The sequence below is a fragment of the Emydura macquarii genome, unplaced genomic scaffold (genome assembly GCF_026122565.2).
Source record: "Emydura macquarii macquarii isolate MOO-44397 ecotype Brisbane River unplaced genomic scaffold, CSIRO-AGI_Emac_v2 contig_1348, whole genome shotgun sequence".
NCBI classification, from domain to species: Eukaryota; Metazoa; Chordata; order Testudines; family Chelidae; genus Emydura; species Emydura macquarii.
The window spans coordinates 230,761-258,138 of NW_027131485.1; the positions used below are offsets into that span (position 1 = coordinate 230,761).

At 39.0% G+C, this 27,378-nt stretch overlaps 1 protein-coding gene across 3 annotated transcripts in view; it reads right to left on the reverse strand.

Moving 5' to 3' along the window:
- The window catches only part of SDK1 (sidekick cell adhesion molecule 1), a 640,423-nt gene that overhangs the window by 159,938 nt on the left and 453,107 nt on the right, over nt 1-27,378 (reverse strand). For 2 of the 3 annotated variants that reach the window (XM_067550832.1, XM_067550831.1), the window contains exons 1-6: nt 17,296-17,402; nt 15,843-16,037; nt 14,566-14,682; nt 14,149-14,316; nt 11,438-11,540; nt 10,123-10,299 (exon numbers count right to left, since the gene is read on the reverse strand). In XM_067550832.1, the coding sequence (XP_067406933.1) occupies nt 10,123-10,299; nt 11,438-11,540; nt 14,149-14,316; nt 14,566-14,682; nt 15,843-16,037; nt 17,296-17,338 (803 nt within the window). In that variant the 5' untranslated portion in view covers nt 17,339-17,402. Of the gene's footprint in view, nt 1-10,122; nt 10,300-11,437; nt 11,541-14,148; nt 14,317-14,565; nt 14,683-15,842; nt 16,038-17,295; nt 17,403-21,599; nt 21,684-27,378 lie in introns of those variants that run through there. The other variant, XM_067550834.1, reaches the window with a different exon arrangement.

Here is a 27,378-nt window from a genome sequence, read left to right on the forward strand (position 1 = left end):
CAGCTAATGGAACTATTACTTACTGTGGAAAAAAGCTAATTTTCAAACTTTTTTTAAAATTGAGACAACTTGGTCAAATTTCTCTTTCTTTTTTTTTTCTTTTTTAAACAACAATGTCCCATAAATAGAATAGAAGTAAAACATATAAAAAGTAAAACACATGGGAGGCATTATTTAACATGGCATTTTTCATATTCAAGCAAGCAGAAGACATTGACACTATCCATACAGAGTTAGTGATCAAAATTATCATGCGTATTTTTAGGCTACAATGCAGCTTGATTTACTGGTGGATGCAGACGCATACGGTCATTGGTAGAATCTTTCCTTCATATAATAGGGATTTTTGGAAGCACTCAAGCAGAAAATGTAGTGAAAACGCCTGCAGAAACTCCATGTAAATGCTAAATAAGAGTTTTTTAAAAAAATAACAAAACCCACAATCTCCTTTTAAAAGTGTAATTCCTCCAAATAAATGCAAAATGAAAAATACTTCATTTGGATTCATTGGCGGAAAGTGATGGAAGTGCAGAAACCAAATCCTGCTGCATTCACTGAATGCTGATCTACAACACCTACAAAACAGGGATAAGAACCCTGTAGCCATTATACTTTATAAATCTGGTTCCTGTTCCTTGCCATCTCAGTCCCTGAGGTCCAGGATCTCCCAATCAGGGAAGACAATCATTTGATCTACCTCTCCTCCCTCTGTCAGAGCTGACTGCAAATTTTCCCTCAACATCCATTATTGCTGACCCACACTGGTTACAGCAAAGAGCCGTAATTGTACTTGACATTCTTTAATTAGCAAATGTGCTCACTTCTTTTCCTCATTTATTAAGCTGCTATCTAAAAAGCACAACAAATTCCTTCGCTTGCACATTTAAACATACAAATAATTCCAATGCAAACTGTGTCTTTAAATCAGAGCAGTACAAACCATGCTCTTCTGACTTTCAGATTTCTTGTGGGAGGGAGAAGGGGGGTTATTTATTTTTGAATTAAACATTGAACCACACTAAGGGTCCTGTGCTGTATTTCATCCTACCCCCAGATCAACCTGTGCATCCTGGTTGGCAACACACACTTGCAATTAAGCTGGCAAAGGAAACTGCTGTAGGGAGGAGAGTGAAATGGCTTGTTGTGAAGCTGCTCAATGATGTCACAGTCCCTCCTTCATCCATCACAGGGCCCTGTGGGAAGGGTGCAGAGATGCGCTGCAGCCCTAGCCTCTTTCAGAAGAAGACCCTAGCACAGGACATAGCACAGGAGCAATGATATGGGAGGGGAGCTTACAGAAATCTCCACTCCAAATAATTGTTTTATTGTGCATTTCACATACAAGTATCTGAACGTATTAAGGATATTGCCAGTGTTTATATTGACAGGTTAATCCTGTTTCCTGTAAATGTAGAGAGTTGAATTTAAAGTTCATTTGGGGATATAAGAAGCTATACTATTGGGGAAGAGTTTGCAGGTGAACATTTTTCTTTAGGGTAAGTATTGAAAGATTTTATAGAGGAGAATGGACGTATCCTTTTTCACTCTCAGTTCTGTATTGAAACTTGTCCAGGGACCTAAAATGGCTTTCTGACAGATGAAATGGAGAATGTCAAGCTTTTCTAGACCCATTAAGGAAGCAGTCAGGAGACTTGTCTGGGGTAGTGATACACGAGTCAATGTTCTTTTTAAGCATAAAGAGAATTTAAACACGTTTTTGTTTAGTATTTGGTTTAAATTGATTATTCTGTTGGATTCACACCAAATGGTAACGTTAAAATGTGGGACAATCAGCAGCATGAATGAAATGAGAGGTGCTTTCTGTTCTCTGAGTGCCCTAACAGCATGAACTGTAACTTTCACGCAGTATACCTAGCACCACTAATATAATTTTCTTTAATCTTAAGGTCTACATTATCTATCAACAGATGGTGCTTACAGATTTAAGCTCCTGGAGGTGGATACAGAATGTGTGTAAGAAACAGACTTGACCAGAAATGAACATTTAAAATTAAAAAGATATTGCAGTGGAGAAGTGTACTGCTCTCTCTAAAATGCACAAAAGTGGAGATTAACAAATATTAATCCCCCCCTTTATAAAACATTTACACTTTGTACATAGGAGATGGTGGCAAAGGAGGAGGAGAGAGTGCAGGGCAATGATAAAGGAGTCCCCTCATCAACATCATGAAGATTCATGCCCCCAAAGAGAATGTTACTCCTTTCTTCTCTAAGAAATTGCTTTTCCTTGCTGCTTAACATACAGAAAGTCATGTGCTTGCATGATCATTTTAATTGTGTTTTAGATTGAGAGGAATTTCCACCTAGGAACAAACCAAGAAAGTGAATCAGACTTGGGGCAATGATGTATGGGACATGGAACATTCCTTGGACAGTTGTCATCAGTGTAAGTCAAGAACTAATTTTTTTCTCTCTCCCCCAAGCTACAAATAGGAACATATAACCATGCGCTTCTCATGCTAAGGAGTCAGATGTGATCACTTTTCTCCAGCAACTTCCACAAGAAGACTTTCTATGGTGATTGTAGTTTTATTTCTGCCTCATACTGTCATGTCTGAGGTTAATGAGACAGCCACTGAGGTCACCTAATGGGACTCTGACAAAGCAATTAAAATAACAGCTATGCAAACAAGAATGAATGTGTAGTCATGGTGATAGGGCTAGAGAACACTGGTAGAGAGCTGCAGAGGATATATATTAGAAATAAATACCCTATGTTTTGAGTCAGTTCATAACTGCCAGGAGGCAACTGAAAAATTTACATAGCAAACACACAGTTTGTCTTACAAAGTTAGCTAAAAGAAAATTACTCGTTAAGGGAACAAAACCATACATGTTGTTGGAGAGATTTCTAAGAAGAATGGCCCAACAGCAGGTAATTAGAGAGACTGACTGACAAGGGGATTACTAAGAAGGCAAGGGAGATTAAACAAGCCTTCTTGTCAATTTATAAAGAGCTTTGCTCCTAATTTATAAATGATTTCCTAAATCAGATCCACCATGCAAGTTAAACTCTGGAGCAGGTGGCTCAGCTGATGGACCCAACAACTTGCTAGGAAGTCAAGGTGGGAAGTCCAACAAATCACACCGCCCTGATGGTTTCATCATAAATGTTTATAACATAATAAATTAAGATCCTGTCTTCTCTTCAGAGCTCTCCAATGTGTCTTGTACTAGAAACTTCACTAAACTCCTAACACAGGAATGATTCCTATAATCCATGCAGAGAACAGACACTCAGGTGACCATGCCTTCTTGAAAGCCCATATCATGGTTGTATTGAGAAATTACAAGTTTGGCCAGAGTCTAACCAGACAAATGTATTTCTGGTGTCAACAATGGATTTACCTCAATGGAGGTCAAATGCACAGATGACTGAGGGAGAGTTTTTGTATCTGACTCTTTCTTCCTGGTCTAAAAAAGCACATACTTTTAAAAATTATGTATCATTATTACTATTTTACATTTGATGGTGAATAGGTAAAAATAGTTTTGTTTTTTCAATATGGATTTGGCAGTAATTTTTATATCCTGGGTAACAGAGAGAGCTTGGAAACAACTGAAACCTTCTCCTGAGAGAGGAAGAGGCTTTCTGCCTGATTTCCTTCCTGTCCTCACAGAACTGTGAAATACACAGTATGATGGAGCAGAGAAATCCCACACTAGCAGAGAAGGGGGTTATAGAGAGCCTATGGGTCCAGCAAGCCTTCCCACTACACCTGCAGCGAATGCCAGGCCTGGAGGGGGAAGAAAAGGAGAGAACTTGACTCAGTTCGGGACTGACTGGCAAAGAAACAGGAGCCTGACGGGGGCAGAGGCCACTGCTGGATTGAGGTTCAGAAGCTCTGGTGGGGTGGATAGCCATAATACGGTGACCACCTGCTGTACAAGCTGCTGCTGCAGTTGCCACTGCTGATGGTTGGCCATTTATTGGAAGAGTTGCTGATGTCGTGTATTCGGCTTGGCCATTCATTTTAGAAGCTGATCCATATCCATTGTAGCAGGGTGGGCACATTTGTTTGAAGTATGGCATTTTGCGGGGCTTTTTGTGTTTTTGGTTTTTAGGTTTGCTCCGGGTTTTGGTTGATGCCCACCTTCTCCACCAATTCTATAAAGGCTTGCCTGGAGTAATGCTATTAGTGGACCCTTCTGGTTTCCTCCCATGGCAGCAGGTAGCTTTGGGGGTATGGAAAGGAAGTCTCAATTGCCTGTGTTCACTGCGTGCTTCTATAACCTTCAGACCTTTGTGGCCCCACAATGTCCTTCACGTAAATAGCAGAGTCCACTCACTACTGGGAATTCCCCAGTCTCCTCAACAGTCTTTTCCAGTCAGGGATGCAGAGCTTCTCTCAGTGGTTGTTCTGGCTGCCAGGTGTGTAGTAAAGCTCCTCTCCTGCAGAGAGGCAGAGCGGCATCCTGCATCTTTGCCAGTCAGCCCTGAACTAAGTCAGGTTCTCTCCTTTTCATTCCCTTCCAGGCCTGCCATTAGCTGCAGGTGTAGCAGCTATAGTAGGGCAGGGCTAGCTGAACCTATGGGCTCCCTTTAACTCCTCCTCTGCTGGTGTGGGTTTTTTTTGCTCCATTATACACAGACTGAAGGTTGAAGTGGCAAGGAACTGCCAAAACTGTGTGAATATTGGACTGTGTGGATACGGACTCCATAACAAGATGGCTTTTTAACTGGGTGTCACTTTGATTTTTGGTATTGCACATTGCTAAGAACTACCATTATGTATCTTACTTTTTAATAATCAGTTTATTTATATGACATACTTGAAAACATTTGAGGCATTGCCAAATAAGATCCTAGTCATAAGTAACAACTGGTACCAAAAATTCCCCTTCAGGTGACTGACACTGAAAATACTTAGGAGTACTTTGCAGCTCACAGAGTGATATCTGCTGTAAGTGGCAGCTCCTGTCTCCTGATTTCCAGGTTTGGGGAAGAACAATGGAAATGGAAAACTCTCGAGAAAAGACTAAAGCTAGCTAGGTGAATTGGCTACCAAGTATAAATTGTCTATTTTGTAGTATGGGTATTTCTACCCTTCCTAAATTTTTAACTAGTAACTTCCTTTGTAGGGGAGGGGGAAAATGAAAAGATGTTGGGGAGATTTTATTTTCCCAAAAGTGTAGGGTATTATCCTGATTCTCAGTCACATTCATTCAACAAAAAAACATTCCTCAGCATAGATTGTGCTAGTCATGGTGGGGGAGGGAGGTATGATGCAGCAGGTAATGTCAGGTACAGATACTGCATATTTTAAATGTATGAAGGCCCCTTGGATACTTTTGAGTTGGAATTAGCAAATCTTCATGTCTGGAGAGATACAGCCTGATCTCCCTGAGTTTTATTCAGCTATAGGAAATTAGAGCTTTCCTCTTTGTATACCTTCTTATTAGGCAGGACTATAAGGATAAGATGAATGAAGCTGGCATGCTCTACTACTCGCAATTACTTTCAAGATTGGACATTATGAGTTTAGATGCAACAGAAATAGAAATTCAGTATTCAAAATCTGCAAATATTTTTCTATTTACAGGTGAGAAAATTTTCCTACCACAAAATAAATAAAAAAATTAAATACTCATTTTATAAGAAGTGCAACATCACAGGAGAGTAACCTAGAGAAAGTCTAATAAAACAATGCAAGGGAAGAATATGTATGTTACATGGGGAGGCTAATGAATGTATGGAGAATACACTATGTGACAATTCCTTTTTGTGCTCTAGTGTCACCAGCACAGAACTGATGAGTGATGTGACCTCTGGCTGCACTTCAGCAAGTTCTTCATTGTTTTTTAGGACTTCCCTTTTTTACTTCTGAGAGATATGCATCAGGAAGACACATTGTACTATCTGCACCAATTCATGTTTTCTAATATTTGTATCATAATAAGGGCCCCATTGTGTTAGGCATCACATATACACATAGCTCCTGTCTGAAAGAGCTTATATTCTAAATAGACAAGACAGAGAAAGGGTTGGAGAAGGAAGTTTTCTTGTTCCTTGTGACGATTCAGGGAATCTGTCCAGGTGCAGCTTACGAATTGATTGATATTGGAGACTTTGCGTATGTGTGCCAGACTGCAAAATCCATTTTAAATGTGGAGCTTGTCTGCCTTGTCTGCTGTGTTTTGTCTCCAGATTGAGCTAAAGTCCAAAGGTTGCAAAAGGAGAAATGTTTGCATTTTGCATCTAACAATAGAAGGTCGCTAAACTTTGGCAATCTTCCAATCAAATGGCACCACCTTGGACAAAGAGTTGGCTGCTACCCAGGGCACACCAATTTTTCAGGTCTGAATTCCAGGGGAGAGGTAACTAAGCAACAGATCACCTGATGAGGTACTCTGATCATCAGATAAAGCTGATCAGAGGGGCATTTGACAAAGGCAATGGGAGGTTATAAGAGGCAGGGTCTATCATTAGCCATTTTGGGAATGAGGAGAAGGAAACTGGCTGACAGGAGAGAAACACACACTCCATGATTTGAAGAAGATATGCAGGAAGAGACGTGAATCTTAAAGGATTCTGCCCTATGCTCAGAGAATGCTAAATAGTAGTGTGAAAACTGAAGCAAGGAAGTATGCTTATTATTTCGTCTAGAGCTGTATATTTCTTGTGCTAGCTAAAGTAAAGAGTAATTGTGCTTAGAGACCTTTGCAAAGTTTGCATCTGTTATGTGTTAAACCCATCATGTGTTGAAGAGGTGAACTATAAACCCAATGTGCCCACAAGGTGGAATTCTGGAAGAGGGTTTGCTTAAACTATTAGGAAGCATGGGAGGTAGAATTGGTCCTGGTGCATTAGGCAACTGGCCGCATGATCCCATTTCCATAAGGGGTAATGAACAGAGCTTCTGCGCCCACAAAATGTGCCAGAGATATGAAGGAGTGAAACAGGGCTGCAACCTACTCAGATCAAGGGAAGCCTAAAGCACAGTGGGCCCATTGAGGTGGGGCCCACACCCAGCAGCTGGGTGAGTGTACAGTAGAGGGAGGTCTATGTCACACCTATGATGAAACTGAGTCACAGAAATATTAAATGACCCAGGTTCGCACAGGAAGACTGTGGTAGATACAGGCTTTGAACTGATTGACTTTCAATAGGTGTTCAGTGCATAGGTATTTTTTATACCTCAGTGTAAATCCCCATGGGTCTAGAACCCAGGCCTGTAGAGATACCAGGCACCTTACATCTCAGGGCTGTCACCCATTGGCAGCTGTAACCACCCTGCACTTCATTTCCCCTGATCCACTGTGGACATAGACATGGGAAGTTCTGCCTCAAGGGTTTGACAGTAGCCTCATGGCTCCTGATTGACTCTGTGCCCTATATAAACCCAAGGGGTGTTCCAGGAAATGGCCAGGCAACAGACTGTCTGTAGTTACCATGACTGTGCCTGCTCCTTGGTCTCAAATTCCTGGCTTGACCTCAGCTTGGTTTGGACTTTACTTCCTGTCTCGGACCCTAAAACCTGACTCAGAGTCTGACCCTTGGTATTGACCCTGGTTTGGACCTTACTATGAACTCCTAGGCTATTGCTAAACTCAGATTTGCCCCTGCTCTAACCCTTGGCCCTGAATGCCTGTGTTGGGATCCTGACACTTAGAAAATATCCCTCTAATTACCCAGAGGCAGAGGAAAGATACCCAGGTGTCTGGGGTAAGGAAGGCGGCAACTCATCTAGTGTTGGCAGATTGACAAAGTTAACTAAGCTATGATACTCAAGGCTGTAACTGATTGAGAGCCTCTCTTTGGCCTGAGTATTTGGCCAAAGCCACTGCTGTGAGTGCTCACAGATGAGAATGTACATCCAATGTTTGTTAATATTCTCCACAAGAGTTACTTGTGAGAACAGGGAATTGCATAGATCTGTCATGCAGACAGTGGCTAGTATTTAATTTAAATTTTACTTCAAGTATTTCCTTTCAATGTATTTTCTTCTTGATTTGACTTCCACTGTATTATGTCTATATTTTTTGTGGATTTGTGCTACTGAGCCAAATAATAATAATAATGTGAGTTGTCAAAAACATAGCATTCCTTTGTGTTCTTGCAATACTCTTACGTCATGGAGATAAAATGTTACAATTTAAAAGTATAAATGAATGACTTGCCAGTTACTGGAGTTCTCTAAACAAACTGAGTCAGACCCATTCCCTGGATTCTTGTGGCAGAAACCAGGGTATAGGCTATCAGTAGCTGAATATCCCCCAGGAGTGGAGACAGAGGGCCAGTGGCATACCACAACCTCCACTCAGCATAGGGACCCAAAACCACCCAGCAGAGTAGAAAGTGAGCAGGGATGCAGGCAGGGACAGGCACAGAACACTTTGAGAGATGTGCCTCTTTCAAGTAACTTCCTCTAACCAAGTCCTGTGGAGTGTAACACTTATGTCCACTGATAAACCCTCAGAGGTGAGCAGTGACATTACACCACCTGCCGTCCACTAGGGATGAATGCATCAGTTGTGCAGCTGTCCAGAACACAAAATAAGGGGCTGCCTTTTGCTGAGCAGACTTGAGAACTATTCAAACTACTTAACACCTAGAAGCGTGAACAAGTCAACGCACATTTGTATCTTGGCTTCAAAGCTGCATTATAAAGATGGGGGCAGCTTTCCTCCCCAATGCCTAACCACTTTAAAAACAAAAAACAAACGAAAAAGCAAGAAAAAAAGAAAAAAACATCACACACATTGCCACATTGCCAAAGCCCACAAAGGTCCCAAAGAAATCTGGATAAATGGAAAGTGAATATGGTTGTGTAGAGGTAATATGTGTCTTAAAAAAATTCCTACTCTTGGAGACCAACCAGCAGTAGAAATGCATTCCAAGAGGAGAGCTGAGGAGTGCTTAATTAACAAGAGAATGTATAACTGCTCTCTCAAAATGGGCAACGGATTTAGCTTTGACACAGAGAGTAATGCTGTATAAAATTGAGCTCCCTGTAGCAAATCTCAGAAGTGAACACAATACACTGCCAGGAGGTAAAAGGAATCACAAGAATCTTCTCTAATAGAAGATCAGGAGTAACCACAGAAACAGGTGTTATTTTAGTTACATTAAAATGCAGTTTAACTCAGAAAAATGACTACATAAAACATTACCTTCATACTCAACAGATATGCTCTATACATATATCAGTGTCATAGCTTCTGATCTGAGCGAGATCAATACAATTCTATTGCATTTTACTCCTGTTAGAGTCAACACAGCTAAGGGTGAGTGAAGGATGTTCTATTCTGGCTCACACATCATCATCAAAGTTGTTAATTAAATACTAATGTCAGGGCCAAATTCTGTCCTTAATGAAGATAATGGGCTAAATTCTGCTCAGTTACACTTGTATACTCCACTGACTTCAGTGAAGTTACTCTGGATTTAGATTGATGTAAGTGAAAGCAAAATTTGCTCCAATGAGGTTACACAGGAAAAAAATGAAGGCAGAATTTGGACTGAAAAATATTTGACTATTATTGCTGATGATGTACAAGCCATAAAACAGTTTGATTTTCAGACCACACCCTGAATATGCTGAGCTGGCAGATAGGAAACTGATCACATTTGATCTAAAGTGATAGAGACAGAAAATACAGAGTCCCAGAATGCCTTTCTTACAGTCCTTTTTCAGAAGAGAACTGCACTTTAAAGGACTTTTTACACTATCATTAAGAATAGTGAAATGCATGAAGTTGAGGAAACTTTGTCTGAAAATTTAGAAATGCAAAGGAAGCAGGAGAATAAAAAATGCTTGCTCAGAGACCAACTATTCTGAGATCTGTTGAGTTTTAAGGAAAGAAAAAGACAAAATTGGGAGACGCGCATTTAATAACCTTGATCCTGTACCTGAGCTATTATTATTGCTATTTGTTAAACATCTACAACACGCACACGCGTCCATACATGGTGGCTCACAGTCCACGCACTGTGGCATGCAAACACAAAACCGAGGATTTCTTAAGGCCATGTCATTAGCAAAAAGAACTGGCTTTACTTTTTCTTAAAAAACAATAAAAAGAAACAGCACAAAAACGTTCAAGAGAATTAAAAGAGCAAATGTGCGCCATCAAAAGCCAGACAGCTGGAATACTTACATCACTTCTAGTCGAGCCTTTCTGGAATCATTTCCTCCAAAAGAAATAACCCCACAGGTGTAGTCTCCAATATCACCTGACCAGGTCTGGCTAATAACGAGGGTACCACCTTTCTCTACTGTAACTCTGGAAGTGCTAGATGGGTTTATAACAACGCTGTCCTTCTTCCAAACATACCTGGATGTCACAATGTTTCAAAATGTTAACAAGTACAACTAAGAAAGCTCAGAAAGATTTGAACAATAAGGCGATATCTGCTGCTAAAATTCTACAGTAAAAATGGTGCTAAACTGATAGACCACTACAAATATTTTCAGGACCTATAAACTTTTCCAACCCCTAATCTTAGACCAGTGAGCAGAAAGAAAATTTGATACACACAACCATTATATAGATGATGGGATATGTGGAAGGAGTACATTACTCATGAGTGGCAAAATTATGAGTGAATCTTTAACAGATGCTGGTAAAGCCTTTAACAGATGCTGGTAAAGCCTTTAGTCACACCACATATAGCAGCAGATTACACCAGTAACACAATGCAAAGTGGCTGCCATGCCAGAGGATCTAGTCACGTGTGCAGATTTAAATCATGTATACAGCTACACATTCAGAAATACGAAATGTGTTTATATAGCCCACAGCCCTACAATCAAGTATGGTCTAAGAATGTTTACGTAATTTATTTATACATTCTCTGCAATGTCTAACATTTTCCAAAACAATTCTCAGAGCAATAAATAACCTTTTTCATTCCTTTGTGGTGCCTTTAAACTGTGCACATTTTAATGCTATTGTTTTGTTAAAAGTGGTAAGCTTCCTCTAAATCCTGTCTGCAGATTTATTAGTTTAGAGCCAAGTTCTGCTCTCTATTACACAGGGTTAAGTTAGATGAGAATTTAGCCCTTAGTTATTAAAGTGTTTCAGAGAAAGTGGGAAGCCCCCCTCATGGAGTTTCAGCAGCCCCAATATAAACACTTCAGAAGTCCTATTTGATCCCTTTGGGTTTTACTCTCATTAAGTATCAGCTTTTGACAAGTAGCTTTTATTGATAGTGTATTAACCTTGACAGTAAAACCATGGAAGACTGTATTGAAGTCATGAAATGGAACATGGCTCATTGTAAATAATACATAAGACTGAAGTAGAAAATGGGATTTATGTGATTAACGATGCACTCTACAATCTTATGATGAGGTAATCAGGGATTTGAAGCTGAAATCTAGGGTCCTGAAACTTCTCACCTAACGACATTCTGATAGTTTGTAAAATTAAGTTCAGATAAGCCACACAAACAATAATGGACACCACCAACCTGATTGAAATTCTAGGGTCATGAGTTGCTTCACATTGTAGAGTGGCTGTGGTTCCCTTAATAACAGTGCTGTCTTCAGGAGGGTGAACAATAAAAGTACGATCTGAAAATAACAGAAGTCACCATTCAGGTAAAATTACATACTTTTATCTTGTCTCTCTCAAAGGCCAATGAATAAGTTATTTGTCATTCAGGGCAAGAAGCTTTCTTTCCCTCTAGCAATGGGCATGTGAAAGTGTGAAGCTTTTAGGGTGGCCAAATAGCAAGTGTGAAAAATTGGGTCAGGGGATGGGGAGGGCAATAGGCACCTGTATAAGACAAAGCCCTGAATATCGGGACTGTCCCTATAAAATTGGGACATCTAGTCACCCTAGAAGCTCTCTATAGGGCATATGGAAAGTTGCCCAGTGATTAAGTTGAACAGGCAGGACACATTCTTACGACTTCATCTAATGTAACTGTGTAAAGGTGAGGTCCTAAGTGTGGGTTGGAGAGACTTTAGAGAAGCAGCAGAGGGCACCAGCAGGAGCAGTTTTTAGTAAATTAATCTGTGGGCAGTGCCTTGAATATGAAAAGTGCTAGAGGAGTACTAAATGTTATTGGCTATCCTTACTGCAACCAGTTACTGGCAACCCCAAAGTCAGAAAGCATCAAGAACATCTATGGTGCCATAAGTAAATAATAATATATTGCATTCTGTTTGGAGTGAAAAAACTGTGCGCAAGGGAAGAAGATACTCTAAAAATTATTCAGAAACAGAAAAATGTAAATAGCACCTTGTCCCATCAAACCTATGCAATGAAGATGGATGGGGAGTAATTTCAAGGACCATGAACGTTCCTCATAAGAAAAAGGAGATGTTTTTTCAACATTTGGGAAAACATCTTCAAAAACCTCTGGAGACACGGAACACAATAATTGCATGTAACTATAGCAACTATATCAAATATGAAAGACCTCTATTATGCTTAGCAAAGAGGTGGTGGCGGGTCATAGCATCAACTGAAGCAGGTAGACAGATAGTACAAGTATGTAAGATGGGTGGATAAAAGGAATGCAGTCCCAAATTCCAGCAGAGAGGATAACCCATAACAAATGAGAAATCACAGGTGAACAAGAAGAGATGGTCAACTGACTCAGATCTGTATAACTAGAGATATCATACTATTAGAGAGACGATATCTTTTATTGGACCAACTTCTACTGGTGAGAGACAAACTTACAAGTTTACACAAAAGAGAAGAGCCTGTGTAGGTGAAAAAGACAAGCTTTCGAGCTTACTCAAAGCTCTTCTCTTTTGTGTAAGCTCAAAAATTTCTCTATTTTACCTACAGAGGTTGGTCTAGTAAAAGATATTATCTCACCCACCTTGTCTCTCTAATATCTTGGGGCCAACATAGCTATTACACTGAAATCATTATTAGGTCTAATATTATCAATATCATGTACTATGTCAGTATTTCTGCTGTACCTGTGTACACTTGTTAGCTCTGTAATGCAGTTCTCACTGCTGTACATGTACTGTGTGGTTACATTCAATCAAAGATATTTGGCAAGAGAAAAAAGAACAGGGACCCTATCTATAATACATATTTAAATCCATTGAGAAATGAATGACTGGCTGTGCTCCATTACATACACCTGAATACCAAGCAGTACACATCCTAATATTACACCATGTGCATAGTCAGAAAGATATCAATATGATATCCATATGACAACTGTGTCTTATGTTACATTTATTGCCAGTACATTCCACAGGTATCCTCAAGATCATACGGTAGAATGGTTACATTATTTTGGGGATGAATAGATGTCAGATATGCACTATCCACAACAAGGATAATAAGTCCCTAGGCTGCACTTCCAAGAGAGAGAAGGTAAGGAGACCAATATACTTTTTTATAAAAGGGATTTTTATTCTCAACACATGATTTTTTTTCTGTTGTTAATGGCTTCATATTAACCCTTCCTTCTTTAACTTCTTTTCCTTGGATTACCCACACTGGGCTTGTATCTCATCTCCCATATACCAGCAGTAACTCAGGTAAAGTCAGTGGGTCAGACTCTCTACACCAGCTAAGAGATTACTCAGTATAAATCCAAGTAGTAGTGGAGGGGAAGCCAAACCTGAGCCTGATCAGTGAGAGGCTGATCCCTAAACCAATTTAAAGCAGTTGAAGCCTGATGTATTTTGCATTGGCTGTCAGCAACTGTTACTGTCAGCAAGGGATCTCTTAACTCTATAGTCATGCCCCCTCTTCAATGGCAGCAGTCAGGGAGTTGGTGGCACAGAAGCTATGATGGCTGTTCTATACCATTTGAAGGTTCCTCTAGGTAGGGGGAATCCTTAAGTGACCAGCTCTGCCAGCTTTAAGGTTGCTTTGCACGGCCAGATAATCGGCTCCAATGAAATTACACAAGTATAAAACTTGTGTGAGTGAGATCAGAGTCACTCTAATTCTTCATTACATTTCAGTTTCTTTCACAAAAACATTCTGGATATCTGTCCAAATATACAAAATTTATATCCATCCTTTCACAAAAAAGGATATGATAGATTTCTTTAAATAGACACATTATTCCTGTTAATTTATACAAGTTTTTCTATTAAATGGAACTGTATAATAGTTTGACAATTTCCTGAGTGCACACCAAAAACTGATTAATCCTTGATTAATGTTAGATTTAAAATAAAGCATTATCCTTACTCCAGACTGTCAGGATAGCAAAAGCATTCAAGGCTCCTTCAGAGTTGACTGAATAGCAGGTATAATTGCCAGCATCCTGGAGGAAGACAGGAGTAATTTGGAGCCCACCAGATTCAAGAAGAATGAACCTGGGAATCCGAACAGAGCCGCTGGCTAAGACCTGGTTCCCTGAAACATAGGAAGAAACAGCATAACTCTTCTTATTTGCACTGCAAGAATTAAGCGATGAAATTCCAAAAAGATTAAGTAACAACCCACACAAGGCATACGGGTGTGCACACCCACCCACCCGCATCTCTTCTTGCGCAGAATAAACTAGAGAAAATTGAGAAGTGCATGTGAATGGACTCTCCCAAAGTACTGAAGGGGAAAACAGAGCAGGAATTACTATGGTTTCACAACAGAATAAGTGTTTACCTCTTTTCCATGTGATGGCAGGTTTTGGAGCCCCAGTAACCTCACAGGTTAATACAGCAGTCATCCCTTCTGTAACAGTAGTGTCCATTGGAGGTTGGGTAAATGTTGGTGTCATATCTGGAGTCAAAATTGTAAAAATATTCATTGGATCTCCTATCAAAACAATCCTTAACTACCACCCTGGAGTGTTTTACTTCCACTTTTATAGAGCTGATCGTGGAGAAGGACATGACGATAATAAATGAAAACCTTTCAGCAGTGACTGTAACCTTTCATTATTCATCTCCTAGGAATGCTCTAACTCAGTTTATTACCTAAATGGAAAATAAAATCTATCAGTGCTTCTACAAGTACAAGCAAGAGGTTTTAATGATAAAAGTGGAAATGTGTGAAATTAGTGTTTTGGGGGAAGTAGAGAAATCTAGATAAACAAAATTATTTGCTTTCAACTTCATAAGACAGAGTTCTTTAAGATGAAAAGCAACTTGAGAATGACATTCGCTTTCAAAGTTAAATGTCAGCCAAAGATAGTTTGAATCCAATTCTCATTCAAGACATTGTCTACATTTCTGTCTCTCTTATTTTCCCCTAGTTGCATTTTATTACATTTTTTACTGCAGCTTCCTGCAGAGATATCGAACTGTTGCAGATCTGTTTTCTAAAGCCCAAAGACTTCTGGTCAGTACTTGTATACTGTCGTTAAGCTTTAAAAAAAAAATGTTAGCATTACATTGGCAACCATGGAATTTTTCCACCAAGGGCAAAGTGATTGCATAACTACACTTAAATATATTTTTCAACAGTAAAAATCAAGTTAACTTGGAACTTCTGACTTTGTGTATTTTTTTTCCTAGCAAAATCTACCTACAGTGTCATCCAACACAATCATAAAACAATAGCTTGAATTATACAAAGCATTATAATAGTAAAACTCAATTATAAAACTAAAAGGAAGAGAGAGATGCCAATTTCCCCCCCAATTTCTCTTTTTTTAAAAATGTAGCAATGAGGGCCTGACCCATTGATGTCAGTGAAAGTCTTTCCATAGACTTCAGTGGGCTTTGGATCAGGCCCTAAATGTATATTTTTGTGAATGCATTAGCCCTATAACACTTACAAGGAGATGGGAGTGCAGGTGACGCCTCTATAGGTTTCCATTCAATCCATTGCACCCACAAAGCTGTACAGAAGTCTATACAAATGGTTGTGGCCCTTCAATCAGTTAGTTGAAATTGGAACATTGCTCTAATTAATCATTACAGTAGTTCCTTACTCACTGGTTACATCCAAGTAGGTGTGAGTCTGTATTTCTCCAGCTTTGTTACTGGCAAAACACTGAAAGATTCCAGAGTCATCAGGATGAAGTCTTTGGATCTGCAGCCCCTCATTCGTTAGCACTTTGTAACGAGGATTCTGTAGCTTGTTGATAGGAATGGAATCCTTATACCAGGCTAAAGTGGGAACAGGAACTCCTACATATCGAACAAACCAATTCGCTATTATTCTTTGCAGATCACTGCATATTCTGTACAATCAGAGGACACAGCAATATTATATTCAAATATCTGAGCACAAATTGAGCCCTCTGTATCCTGCTTCCCCTCCCCCAAAACATATATTTGGTACAAAGGCACTGTTTGATCAATGGTGAATATAGATCACATTATCAGTGACAATAATATATTGTAGAAAGTGTGATGACAAAACCAGCAAATAATGATAAAGTGTTGAGAACATGATCATGTTTTCCTCACCATAATCATACTTCACTTTGAGAATACGATCTAAATGAAAATTTTAGATTAAAAACCAAAATCCTGTAAAAGTAAACACTAGCAATGCTGTGACATCGCAATTTCTACAGCGTAGTTCCATCCTGAATAGGAATGTTATACCCTGCTATAGTCAAGTTGTCAAAATTAAGAGAAAATGGCAAATTACACAGTAGCAATGAAATGCTGAAGTGACTAACAGGTATTTTAATTCTTAAAATAACAACCCTTTCCATCACAACTGGCAGTATATCTTTAAGCAGTAATGTGCAAACAGCATGTTGAATTCAGTAAGACTGTTTTCAAATTGTCATTTATTTTGATTCATTTTCTACTTCACACGTGGTTGAAAAATTTGTGCATAATGCAAAGCAAAACATAAACAAATCTCCCACCTTAGAAGTGACTCCTCACACTGAGTGTTACTTTTCTGCTGTGTGTACATTTTATACACACACCAGCACAGCTTTTCACTCATACTGCAGCCACTTCACACCAGCCTGCTGCAAAAAAGTGGCTGTAACTTCAGCAGTTGGGGCCAGTGGAGGATCTCTTCCTGGAAGAATCCTCCAGTGGTGTAGGGTAACCATAGAAGCTCCTATACCACTCCCATCATGACCCCTACATTGTCCTCACACCCCAGCAGTCCTTGGCTCTTCCTGAACAGCCCTTAAAGAACCTAAAGTAAAGCAGCCATAAAGTTGCTTTACTTTATGATGGAGCTGGATGACCCCAAGATTAGGAGGGCATAAAGGCTTAAGCTATATTGGCTTCCCCTAGTCTCCACCACAAGCTGTGTTGAGCATACAAGCTCAGCTGGAACACAGTCCAGGATCTGATCCACTGACTGCCTCTAAGGTCAATTACTGCCGCCTGATGTGTTCTTTCAAGGGGGTCTCTACTTCTCCTGACTGGCCCTCCTTAGTTTGTTTAGTCAGCTCAGTTCCCAGACCCTCACCTCCAATTAAGTCTATCAGCCCTTCACTTTTGGGGCTTGCCATCTCCTGCCTGTTTTCTTAGCAGCACTGTGGGTTACCATTGTCATCTCTTTGCTACCCAGGCCTTTCTGCCTCCTCTTCCAATGCTGTATTCTCCCCTTTATAGCAGGCCTTGTTTTCTCTTTGGTTGCAGCTGTGGGCGCTTGCCTCCATGATTGGCAGCCCTGGCAGCTGCATGGGGGTATGATGAGGCTATTGGCTTGTAAACAGGAGAGACTTTGTTTATGCTCAGTATGGTGTTTGCAGATCCCATTACAGTCTGTGTCTATCATCTGACTACCTTATATATCTCTAATGCACCCATCACAAAAATATCTAGGCAACTGAAGTAGTCAGTGGGAACTGAGGTTGCTCATCACCTCTGAAAATCAGGTAACCTGTGTCTCATATTTGTAAAGTGAGGATAATCGCTACCTTCATCACCAGCCAGCTGTGAGGTTTAATTCCTTAATGAGTGAAATTTACCCTTGTGAAGGGCCTTTGCACCATTTAAGCCCTTAGAATGTGTGGCCCAAGTGATGCATTGACTCTTGTGCGGACAGTGAATTTCACCCTAATGTTAGTAGGCTTTGAGATCCTTAGATGGGAGGCACTATGGAAGCACACAGTATTACCATCATTTTAAAAATCCCAACATTTAGTAATATGACATAACATATCCATTTGTGTCTCCTTTCAATTTTACTCATTCTCTGGGTGTGGAAAAGTTATATTTACTCCAATAAAAATATACAAATAAAATAAGACGTGGCAGAAAAAAATATTTGATTCATCCTAAATGTTATTTATACAAACATGCATCAGTTACCAAAATCACCTCTGAAACCAGTAATCATCTCAGAAAGAAATCCACTGTTCACAGTGTGTGGGGTTTGATATGGAATAGATGCAATGTACCACCATGCAACAGACACAATTTCAATTTCATATACAATTTCAACAGCCCATATACAAAATTAGTGTAAATGCTAATGTTCAGAATTCTCAGTGTGTTATTCATCTCTTGAAAATCCCTGTGGGCAAATACACATTATCACAGAGTTATGATGAAATAGAATGGAATAGTCTTCCTGATATGGAAAAGGCTGGAAATTATTTCAAGTTTAAATAATAGCAAATCAATTTTCCCACACATTAGATTTGATAGGCACTCAGATAATGAAACCTGGCATTCAATACTTTGACACAAGCCTTTAACATTAGGGTCATTCCTCAAATCTTCTCCCACCTAAAATATTAGCAAAACATCCTAATCCCTATAATCACTGTGAAATACACCTTTCTATCACTAACTCAGCTGACAAACTGAATATTACCATCTCTTTATTTTCCTACATTTCAGCCATGGAGATCTTCCCCTACTCCACAGTTATGAATCTTATCTCATATGAATAAACAAGGATCTAATCTAAGCATTTTGGAGGCTGCCCGTGACATTCACTTGGGCTTTTAGTGATCTCCCCAGAGACAACTGCCTCTAAAGTTGTACAAAATTCCCCTTTTTTATTTTGCCATGATAATTTTAAAAATAGCAAAAACAATTATGAATTTTATCTTTATTTCTCCCTAATTCTTTCTAATGGAAAATCTAGAGAAGGAAACATTTTAAAGATCTTTATTCTTCCACATAGGCATTTTGCCAACCCTTGGTCATACCTTGCTGTCTGAGGGGATGCAGTGTGATCTAAAGATTCATAAAATAAAATTATCATTATACTTAGTGTTTAGAGAGTGCTATACATTTTTCAAAGCACTCTACTAAGATTAGAGAATTAATCTAATGGTTAGAGTGGAGACTGGGAGCCAGGAAAGTTGGGCTTTATTCCTGGTTTTGCCACTCACTATATGACCTTGGGCAAGAAATTTAAACAATCAGTGGCTAAGTTTCCCCGCTTGTAAATAGGGCTAACACTCTTTAACTACCTCACAGCCACGTTCTGAATCTTTAGCAATTGTAAGTGATTTGAGGACTTGGATTAAAGCCTTTACAGAAGTATGTATTATTATTTCTGTTATTTATTTTTTATAGCCACACCATCTCCCAGGGGGCTACTGAGGTGTTCCACATGTATCCTTCCATCTACTTGTCTACATAGGTAGAACTGTAGTCCAATTAACTGCATTCCCATGACACCATCAAAGCTGCCTGCAGCTCCCTACTTTCTATAAGCAAATAAGGAACTGGATAAAGAAAGTACACTGAAAATACAGAAAGCACCAATGGTTGCTGAGAGATATACACCAAAGCCTGGGTACAATACAGTTGAGCATACTGAAACTCCATTTATTAGTAACTAAAAATCTAGTCTTTGCAAGTTGCAATTTTATTTATAGTTAATCTCTTCTTACTCTGTGAAATTAATCTGCCTCTCACACACTCACCGTGCGCAAAGGCTGAGTAAATGGGCTTTGTGCAGAGAACTCCACAGGGGCTGGAGGAAATCAAATCCACCTTGCTACTTGTGGCAAAGGCACAGAGCAGCATTGCAGCTCCTCCAGTACTAGTATTCCAGCTGCTGTGCTGGAATAGGAGCAGCAACCTCTTTTTAAGGATTTGTGGCTGCTCGATCTGTGTAATCACAGATCAAGTGCCCCCCCAATCACTCCTCCGCCACTAATCCCTGCTCTTTCCTAATTTATATTCAGCTGGCTTGCAACCAGGAGTCCCTCTGCACGCCTGTTATGCAGCTAACCAACACCACTTCTGTGGCCCCTCCATCCATCCATGAATTGTATCCACACTGAAGGTATAGTAATTGATTTGGCTATAAGAGGATTCAACTACACAAACAGGACCCAGGCCATAACAGTGTTTAGGAATGCCCCACTAGTTCCCTTGGGAGCTAAATCGAAGTAGGAGTAGATTTGGAAGGAGAAGTCAGAAAGCACCATGTGGTATCCATGACCCCTCAAGGAATTTTTTTCTTTTAATAGTTGACAAGCAGTTGGGGTTGACAAGCAGTTTTCCCATTGGGCAAGGGAGAGAGTCCACAGGCTGGGGAGCAAGTTATTTGCTTGCTATATTCTTGACAAATCTCAGAAAAATATTATTATCGCCAGTTTTACTAATGGTGTGATTTAAAGAAAAACAGCTACTTGGGTCAGAATCTCATCTGGATAACAGAAAATCCCTATATATTTACCACAATATGAATTGATAGCACTGAGCACCACCTTATTTGACACAGAGGGTGAATTAGTGGGAATGGAAACAACAACAACCTTTTATAAAGAATATGTATATTGTCCAAAACAGCTGATGTTAGGAAAGGTGGTATTTGAAATAGTCAATGATTTATAGTTAACAATTCACAGTGATCTTGTGCATATAACTGTTTTAATAACAGTACTTTGCACATATAGCACCTCTCATCCCAGCATCTCAAGGCATTTTACGGGGTGTGCACTATTATCCCCATTTACGGATGGGGAACCTGAGGCACTGAGAGGCTAAATGACTTGTCAATGTCACAAGTTAATTCAGTGGCAGAGCTGAACACACTATCCAGGGTTAGAAACTTGCAGCTCACTGTTCTAATCTCTGGATTATGATGCTTCCTATTTTTTAATTAGAGAGCTAACGTAGTAGTGTGTGCTTCTTTGGAACTGTATCTAAAAAAAGCATTTCATTTTAAGTCCAGTTATAAATATCTTGAAGGTTTTTATGGCATTAAAACACCTTCCAATTAAAAACTGAAAGAAAGAGTGCTGCTATAGAAGTGTAACTACACTTGGACATAAGTGCAACTGACATTTCTACTCAGTATAAAGGTGCCATAATTTTCAGAAACAAGGAAGTTTAAGTATTGAAATTATTGATTGTTTCTTGGCGTCCCTAGTTATGAGTCCCAAAGTCACTGTTTTACTTCAGTTAATTTACTGGCTCAAGACACTAATCCTTTTTAGCCAACTACAATTGTAGAAAATATCCTCTAAAGCACGGAACATGAGGAAAAGGAGCAGAGGCTATTTTGCTCAGCAGACAAGCATCATTAATGTTACCCAGATCTTATACCAAAAATCCACTTACTTGTACCACACATACAAAAAAAAAAAAAAACCCAAAAAGAACAGCCTCATTTTGTAAAGGCAAAGTAACTAAAGGCGAAGGGGCAACTCCTCAGCTGTAGTAAAATGTAATAGCTCCATTGAAACCTGCCCCAAAATGTTAGGAATTGATATTGGGTGCTTTATTCAACAGAGTTTTTTCCAAGCTTGTACACTTGTTAAGCAGCTTCCTATATTTCATATACTGTGCACTCACCCATTGCCTGGCATAAGAGGTCCACTGTTTTCTCCACCTCAGCCAAAATTCGATTCTCAGGCTCAGTAGTGAAATAGGGCGGCTCTTAGAACAGAAAGGAAATAAACAACAACAAAATTAAAACTGAGGTTGATTTAAAGGCTTTAATATAGTTTCCTCACGAATGCGGTACCTAATATAGTGTAATACAAACTACCTAGTTTGTCTCCTGTTTGGGGATTATGTTTGTTTGGGTTTTTTTTGCTATGATGAATATGAATGTCAAAGATAGCTAAGCCAATGCCAATTTATATTTAGGGTTTCACGCTGCAAATTAATACTCAATACAGGGGCTACTTTTCATTTTATAGGTTTGAATCATGGAATGTTTTAATTCTCTGTTTAGAAGGGCCATCCCAAGAGGTTCATAAAAGTTTATATTTACAGCACAGTATTTTAGAGAATAGCTGCTACAGTATCTACCACCTACTCCTGAAGTCATGAAGCATGTCAAATAAAGTGCCATATCATGTCAGTGACCCTATATCAGAAGGTAAGCACAGTATATTAAAAAAAACCCCAACCCTAACAATTTCATTCGTCAAAAGCAAACAGATTTAATGCTTTAATTTAACGTGTAGTAATAACTAATAAAACCAACAGTTTCTCATTAGGCCTAAACAAAAGACATCATAGATTGCATTAAACAAAGACTAGACTTTTGGGATTGTAGAATACACTGTCATGTAACTACTTTTCTATGCAGCATAACAATTCAAGAGTATCATGTCAAAATCCCACAGGCATTAAGGTTGCAATGATTATCATGGTAACTAAAAACTGCTATACTCTAATGTGATTATCATCTGAGTACTGTTTTCAGAAGCATTTTATTTGATTATAACTACAATTCTATCATAGCATAACTAAGCACAAATTCCCTGCACTGACTGCCTCTTAAAAGAGTGGAAAATACAGAAAAGAGGTTATGATTTGCCTGCAACAGAAAGTTACATGCATTTTCTTCTTGAAGAATACAAGTATTTTGAGAAAAAAATGTAGTAGATTAAATATGACCCAAGTAGCTTTAGTCTGTCTACATCTCAAACCCATCCCAACAACATATAAATAATTCCATGGTCCCGACATGCACACACAGTACTAACTATAAGACATTACTTATTTTCATAAATAGAATAAAATCATACGATAATTCCAATGTATATTACATTACAATATTAATTAACTATTCCTCACAATACCCCTAGTGGCATAGCAAGTGTTGTTACCCCCATTTTGCAGAGAGGTTAAGTGACATGCCCACACCCACACAGCAAGTCAGTAAAAGAACCATGATTAGAACTCAGGACTCCAATCTCCACTCCTCTGCTCCAACCACTAGAAAATGATATCTCCATTATCCCCCTAAGGACTCATTACAGATGTTATATTTCTATATTCTTTTAAACAAAGTCAAACAAATCAGTTTTCAAAGTCTGTGCAAAGAATGAGGGGGCAAAAATGTGAAATTGTCTAGAAAACTCATCTACAATGCAAAACCAGCAAACTGACCTGTCCATGTGATTTCTTACATTTTAATAATATAAATGTGTAAACCTTATTGATCATCAATGCCCAAAGAAACAACAACTGATAACACACATAATAAGATGTTATATATTGCATATGAAGTTTCATACATTACTCTAAATCACAGATTGGAAAGCTGAACATAAAATTGAGACTCCCTCAATTTCTAACTCAAGTTCGCAGTGCAGGTCATAGACATCATGATTTGTTGCTGAGGACTCTCTTCGTAATCCAGCAGAAGAACATATTTAACTTTAAGCACAAGAGTAGCAGAGTTGCAAACTCTTGTAACTTTTTTTTTGCAAATTTTGTCACATTTGGTCCAAAGTTCTGGAATTATGTTATTACATAAGAATCTCAATTTTCATTTAAAAAAAGGAGTAAGTTTCTAGTCCTCATGGTTGTGGAGGAAAGTCTGAAAATGTGAAGTCTGAAGGCTCAAAACCCAGAAGGCAAATAAAAGGAACCTAGAATTTATTATTTGTTAACATTTCATAATTTTAAAGTCAGTCTGATCGTTTCTGGAGGTCTGATGCATGATATTTGAATGATTGTGGCTGGCAATACTAAAGTAGTTCATTGACTTAATCAGGACAACTCATGTGTTTAAAATGATATGTTTTATTGCTTTGCGAGACCAAGGATAGAGTGCTCAATACCTTGGACAACTGAACCCACAATAAGCAGCCAAAAACCTTACATAATATATCAATGCAACTGCTAGCCACTCACACTGAATCATTTACATACATGTGTTTTTAGGCATACTTAAATGAATTGTTAGTACTATACAATGTGCCAGATTTATAGCCTTGGAGAGTGAACGCCTCTGCTTATCTACAGAACAGGTACAGCATGGAAAATGATAATTTGGGCCCCAATCCACTGAAGCTGTCAACTACGTGCTTAGTGGCTTTGCTGGATTAGGGCCTTAAACCTCCTTGCCAATGTAATGCAAGTTCCAGCTGCTAATTGCCAACAAGACAACCAATGATGATGGTGTTTTGTTTTGTTTTGTTTTTGGTGACACAAATGTGTTCAGTGAGACTAATAGCCATCAGATGGTGATAGACCTACAACCAAATTCAAACTGGCAACCTAAAAGGAAAAAATTCCATTATTATTTCCTGAGCCATCCATTTCCCTCTGAAATGGGCCTTGTTGAGTGTTATGGATTAGTGTATGCCTGTATGTATTTATATCAAAGTACAAACTCCATTTTATTTCATTGATTGTAAAACTGCAATGTGCCTTCCCTGTTGTCTTTTTAGCTTCCACCTTGAACTGGGATTCCTTGAGGCATTGACAGAGGGCAAGTCAGAGTAATCAAATATCATTAATCTGGAGGATCTCCTGTTCAAATAGATGCTCCCTTGGGAAATGAGTTAGCTACTGCCCAGAGAAACCTTTTCTTCCAAGTGAGGTTACCTGATGAGGTACTTGAGGTCAATTATTGTGGTTACCTGGCAAAGGGGATAACAGCTTTATATAAGAAGGGCTCTTTCACCAGCTATTTGGGGAGGCGAGACCAGAAATAAAAGTAGATTAAGAATGGGCAGATGATGAAAGAAAGGAGGGTTCCTGGATCCAGAAAAGATACTGACCAACTCCCAAAGGGTTTTTGGGAGTGATGAGGAAACTGCATGCAGATTTTGTTGTTTTTCCATAGATCTGTATATCTTTTCTGCCACCTAAAATTAAAGGATATGTTTAAAAATTCCTTTGAAAAGTCAGTGTTACTTACTTATACTGTCATGTAGTCCCTGGAAGAGGAAAACAATAAATTGGAGGGTCCATAGCTTTGGAGGAACTCTGACAGCATGCAACAGCCACTAGCGAGGTTTGGGAGTTGGCTCTAGTTTCAGGGTCAAGGCAACTAGACCACATGGTCCTCAGTGCCAACACACAGGTTCTGCATCTGGAATGTGTGCCTAGAGGCCCAGAGCCATCAAAACAGAGCCTGAGCTCTGTCCCAGCAAACTGAGTGTATGTGGGACCCAAGGTTTGGGTTCAGTACAACAGCCTGATGAGTCTCAACCAGGGGGAGCTCATCCAGGGTAGTGACAATGAAGTTTCACTGTGTCAAATAATGTTCTGAAGTAGTATCTGGTATTTCTCCATGAATCTATTGCACATTTAGAGGATGTAGATTAATGACTTGTTTAAATCACATGATATGTGAATATGAGCATTCATCTGTAGCCTATAGGACTAGCCTGCTTGCTTGCATATATATATATATATATATATATATATATATATATATTTCCTTATAGATTTAAGTATTGTTATTTTATTATAATAGAATTATAGATTCATATTAAAGTATTATAGCTGTAATGCAAGGTACCTTACAGGCCATATCCTGTATGAAAGCTAAGGTAGTTAGCATACATATGTTCAGGACCTTTGGCCCAGATAAGTAATGATGAGTTAAAGGATAAGACACATATGGTTATAAACTTTACCTTAGATAAGTCAGGAGGCATCAAAATGGGGGAGGGGCTGTCTCAGATTATGCCCCAGGTAAACTTCACAGATACACCACAGAACCCACAAAAGGGCCAGAAATAACAAAGGTGAGATAAACGAACCATCTGGAATCGTCTGGAAAGGATGTGGATATATCATTTATATGCACGAACCTGCCAGCCTATAGAATAAGTGTACCCTATTAATTTGGGGGTGAAGAATCCAAGTTTGGACCTAGAAGAATCCATATTGCTCAGGGTATAAGGAGGGGCAAATCATGTTAATTGGGGCGATTGTCAGCTACTCCTTCTTGAAGCTTCTTTTAGTTAGTGTTAAGATTTTGTTCTTCCTTTATACTTAGTATTATTTGTAGTGTTAGTCTTAGCCTTATAGCTCTTAGCCCTCGAGCATTGCCTACTTCACCCCTCTACTCAAGAGTTGAGGAACCAGACATCTCTCTCAACCAGGTCATCAGGGAAGGGTATGAGTATATTAATCCAACACATACCGTAGATATCTATCTATCACAAGTCTCTAAAATAAGACTGTAATTCTAGCCATTATCTATTTGATTATTCATTTTCTTTTAATCAGTCATGTGTCTATCATTGTATGTTATCTTAATAAAAGTCTATAAAATTATACAAATTTAGCTATCACTGTGAACCTTCCTGTTGTGCACCCCAGGGTCCCTATAAAACTCTTCTGGAGCCTGATTCCAGGACAAGAACCTCATTATCTTCTGATCAGATCAATTGGTGAGCCTATAAACCCATTCAAATCACTAAAACACCCAAAATCAGGCTACACATCATATTAGGGACAATGAGGTGGAGAAATGTGTGGTGAAATTATAATGCCCACCAAACTACACTGTCATAGTCAGGAGACATAGAAACACCAGTTTCAAGAGGATGGCAGTGGTATCTTGGGATCAGGCCAATTGTCTGATTTAAATTAATTATAGAGTCAGAAGTAAGAGATAAAAAAGGCCTATGAAATCACCAGGTTCACCTTCCTGGCAGCAGAGGGTGTTGTTTAATGAAAAAGGGCATATTAGACCAGAAGAATATGGGTTCAGATACTATAGTTGTACAGATATTGGCTCCATCTTAAACAAAGATGCAAGAACAAGCAAGAGGAAGATGGGATATCTGAATATAAATAGGTAGTTTTAATATTTGTTGAGGCATTTTATGTACTGTTGACATTATTCTGTAAACAGCCTCCCTACAAGCCTCTGGGGATCCTGCAAAATCTAATACTATTCAAACCTCTCCTACATAGAGAGTTACATGGCGAGTGATTTTAACATTCTAAAAACAGCAGTCAGCATCCATTACACACCCTTCAAGCTGCATCAGAGATGCATGATCTAATCCAAGATAAAGTCAGAAAGAGCAGAAAAAGCCCTAGGGGTTCCACCACAAGCCAATATTCCTATAGCAGTCAGAAATTGAGCCCTGAGTATTTGAGTAGAAAATTGAGTCCTAAGCTTTGGAACCTGTCTCTAATATTAATATAAATTAAATTAGCCACTGAACATCCCGTAAAAGAAGATGGGACTGGTGGCTTTAAAGTAACTTGAGAGTATAAAGTGTGAATGGATAAGAATCTGTCCCTCTTGGGAGTAGAACCATATCATATACCCATGTCCATACACAAGTTTGATAGCAGTTTCCTTGAACCAGGACTTTTCTTTGTCTGAAAACCATAGCAGAACTGTTATAGACATAGA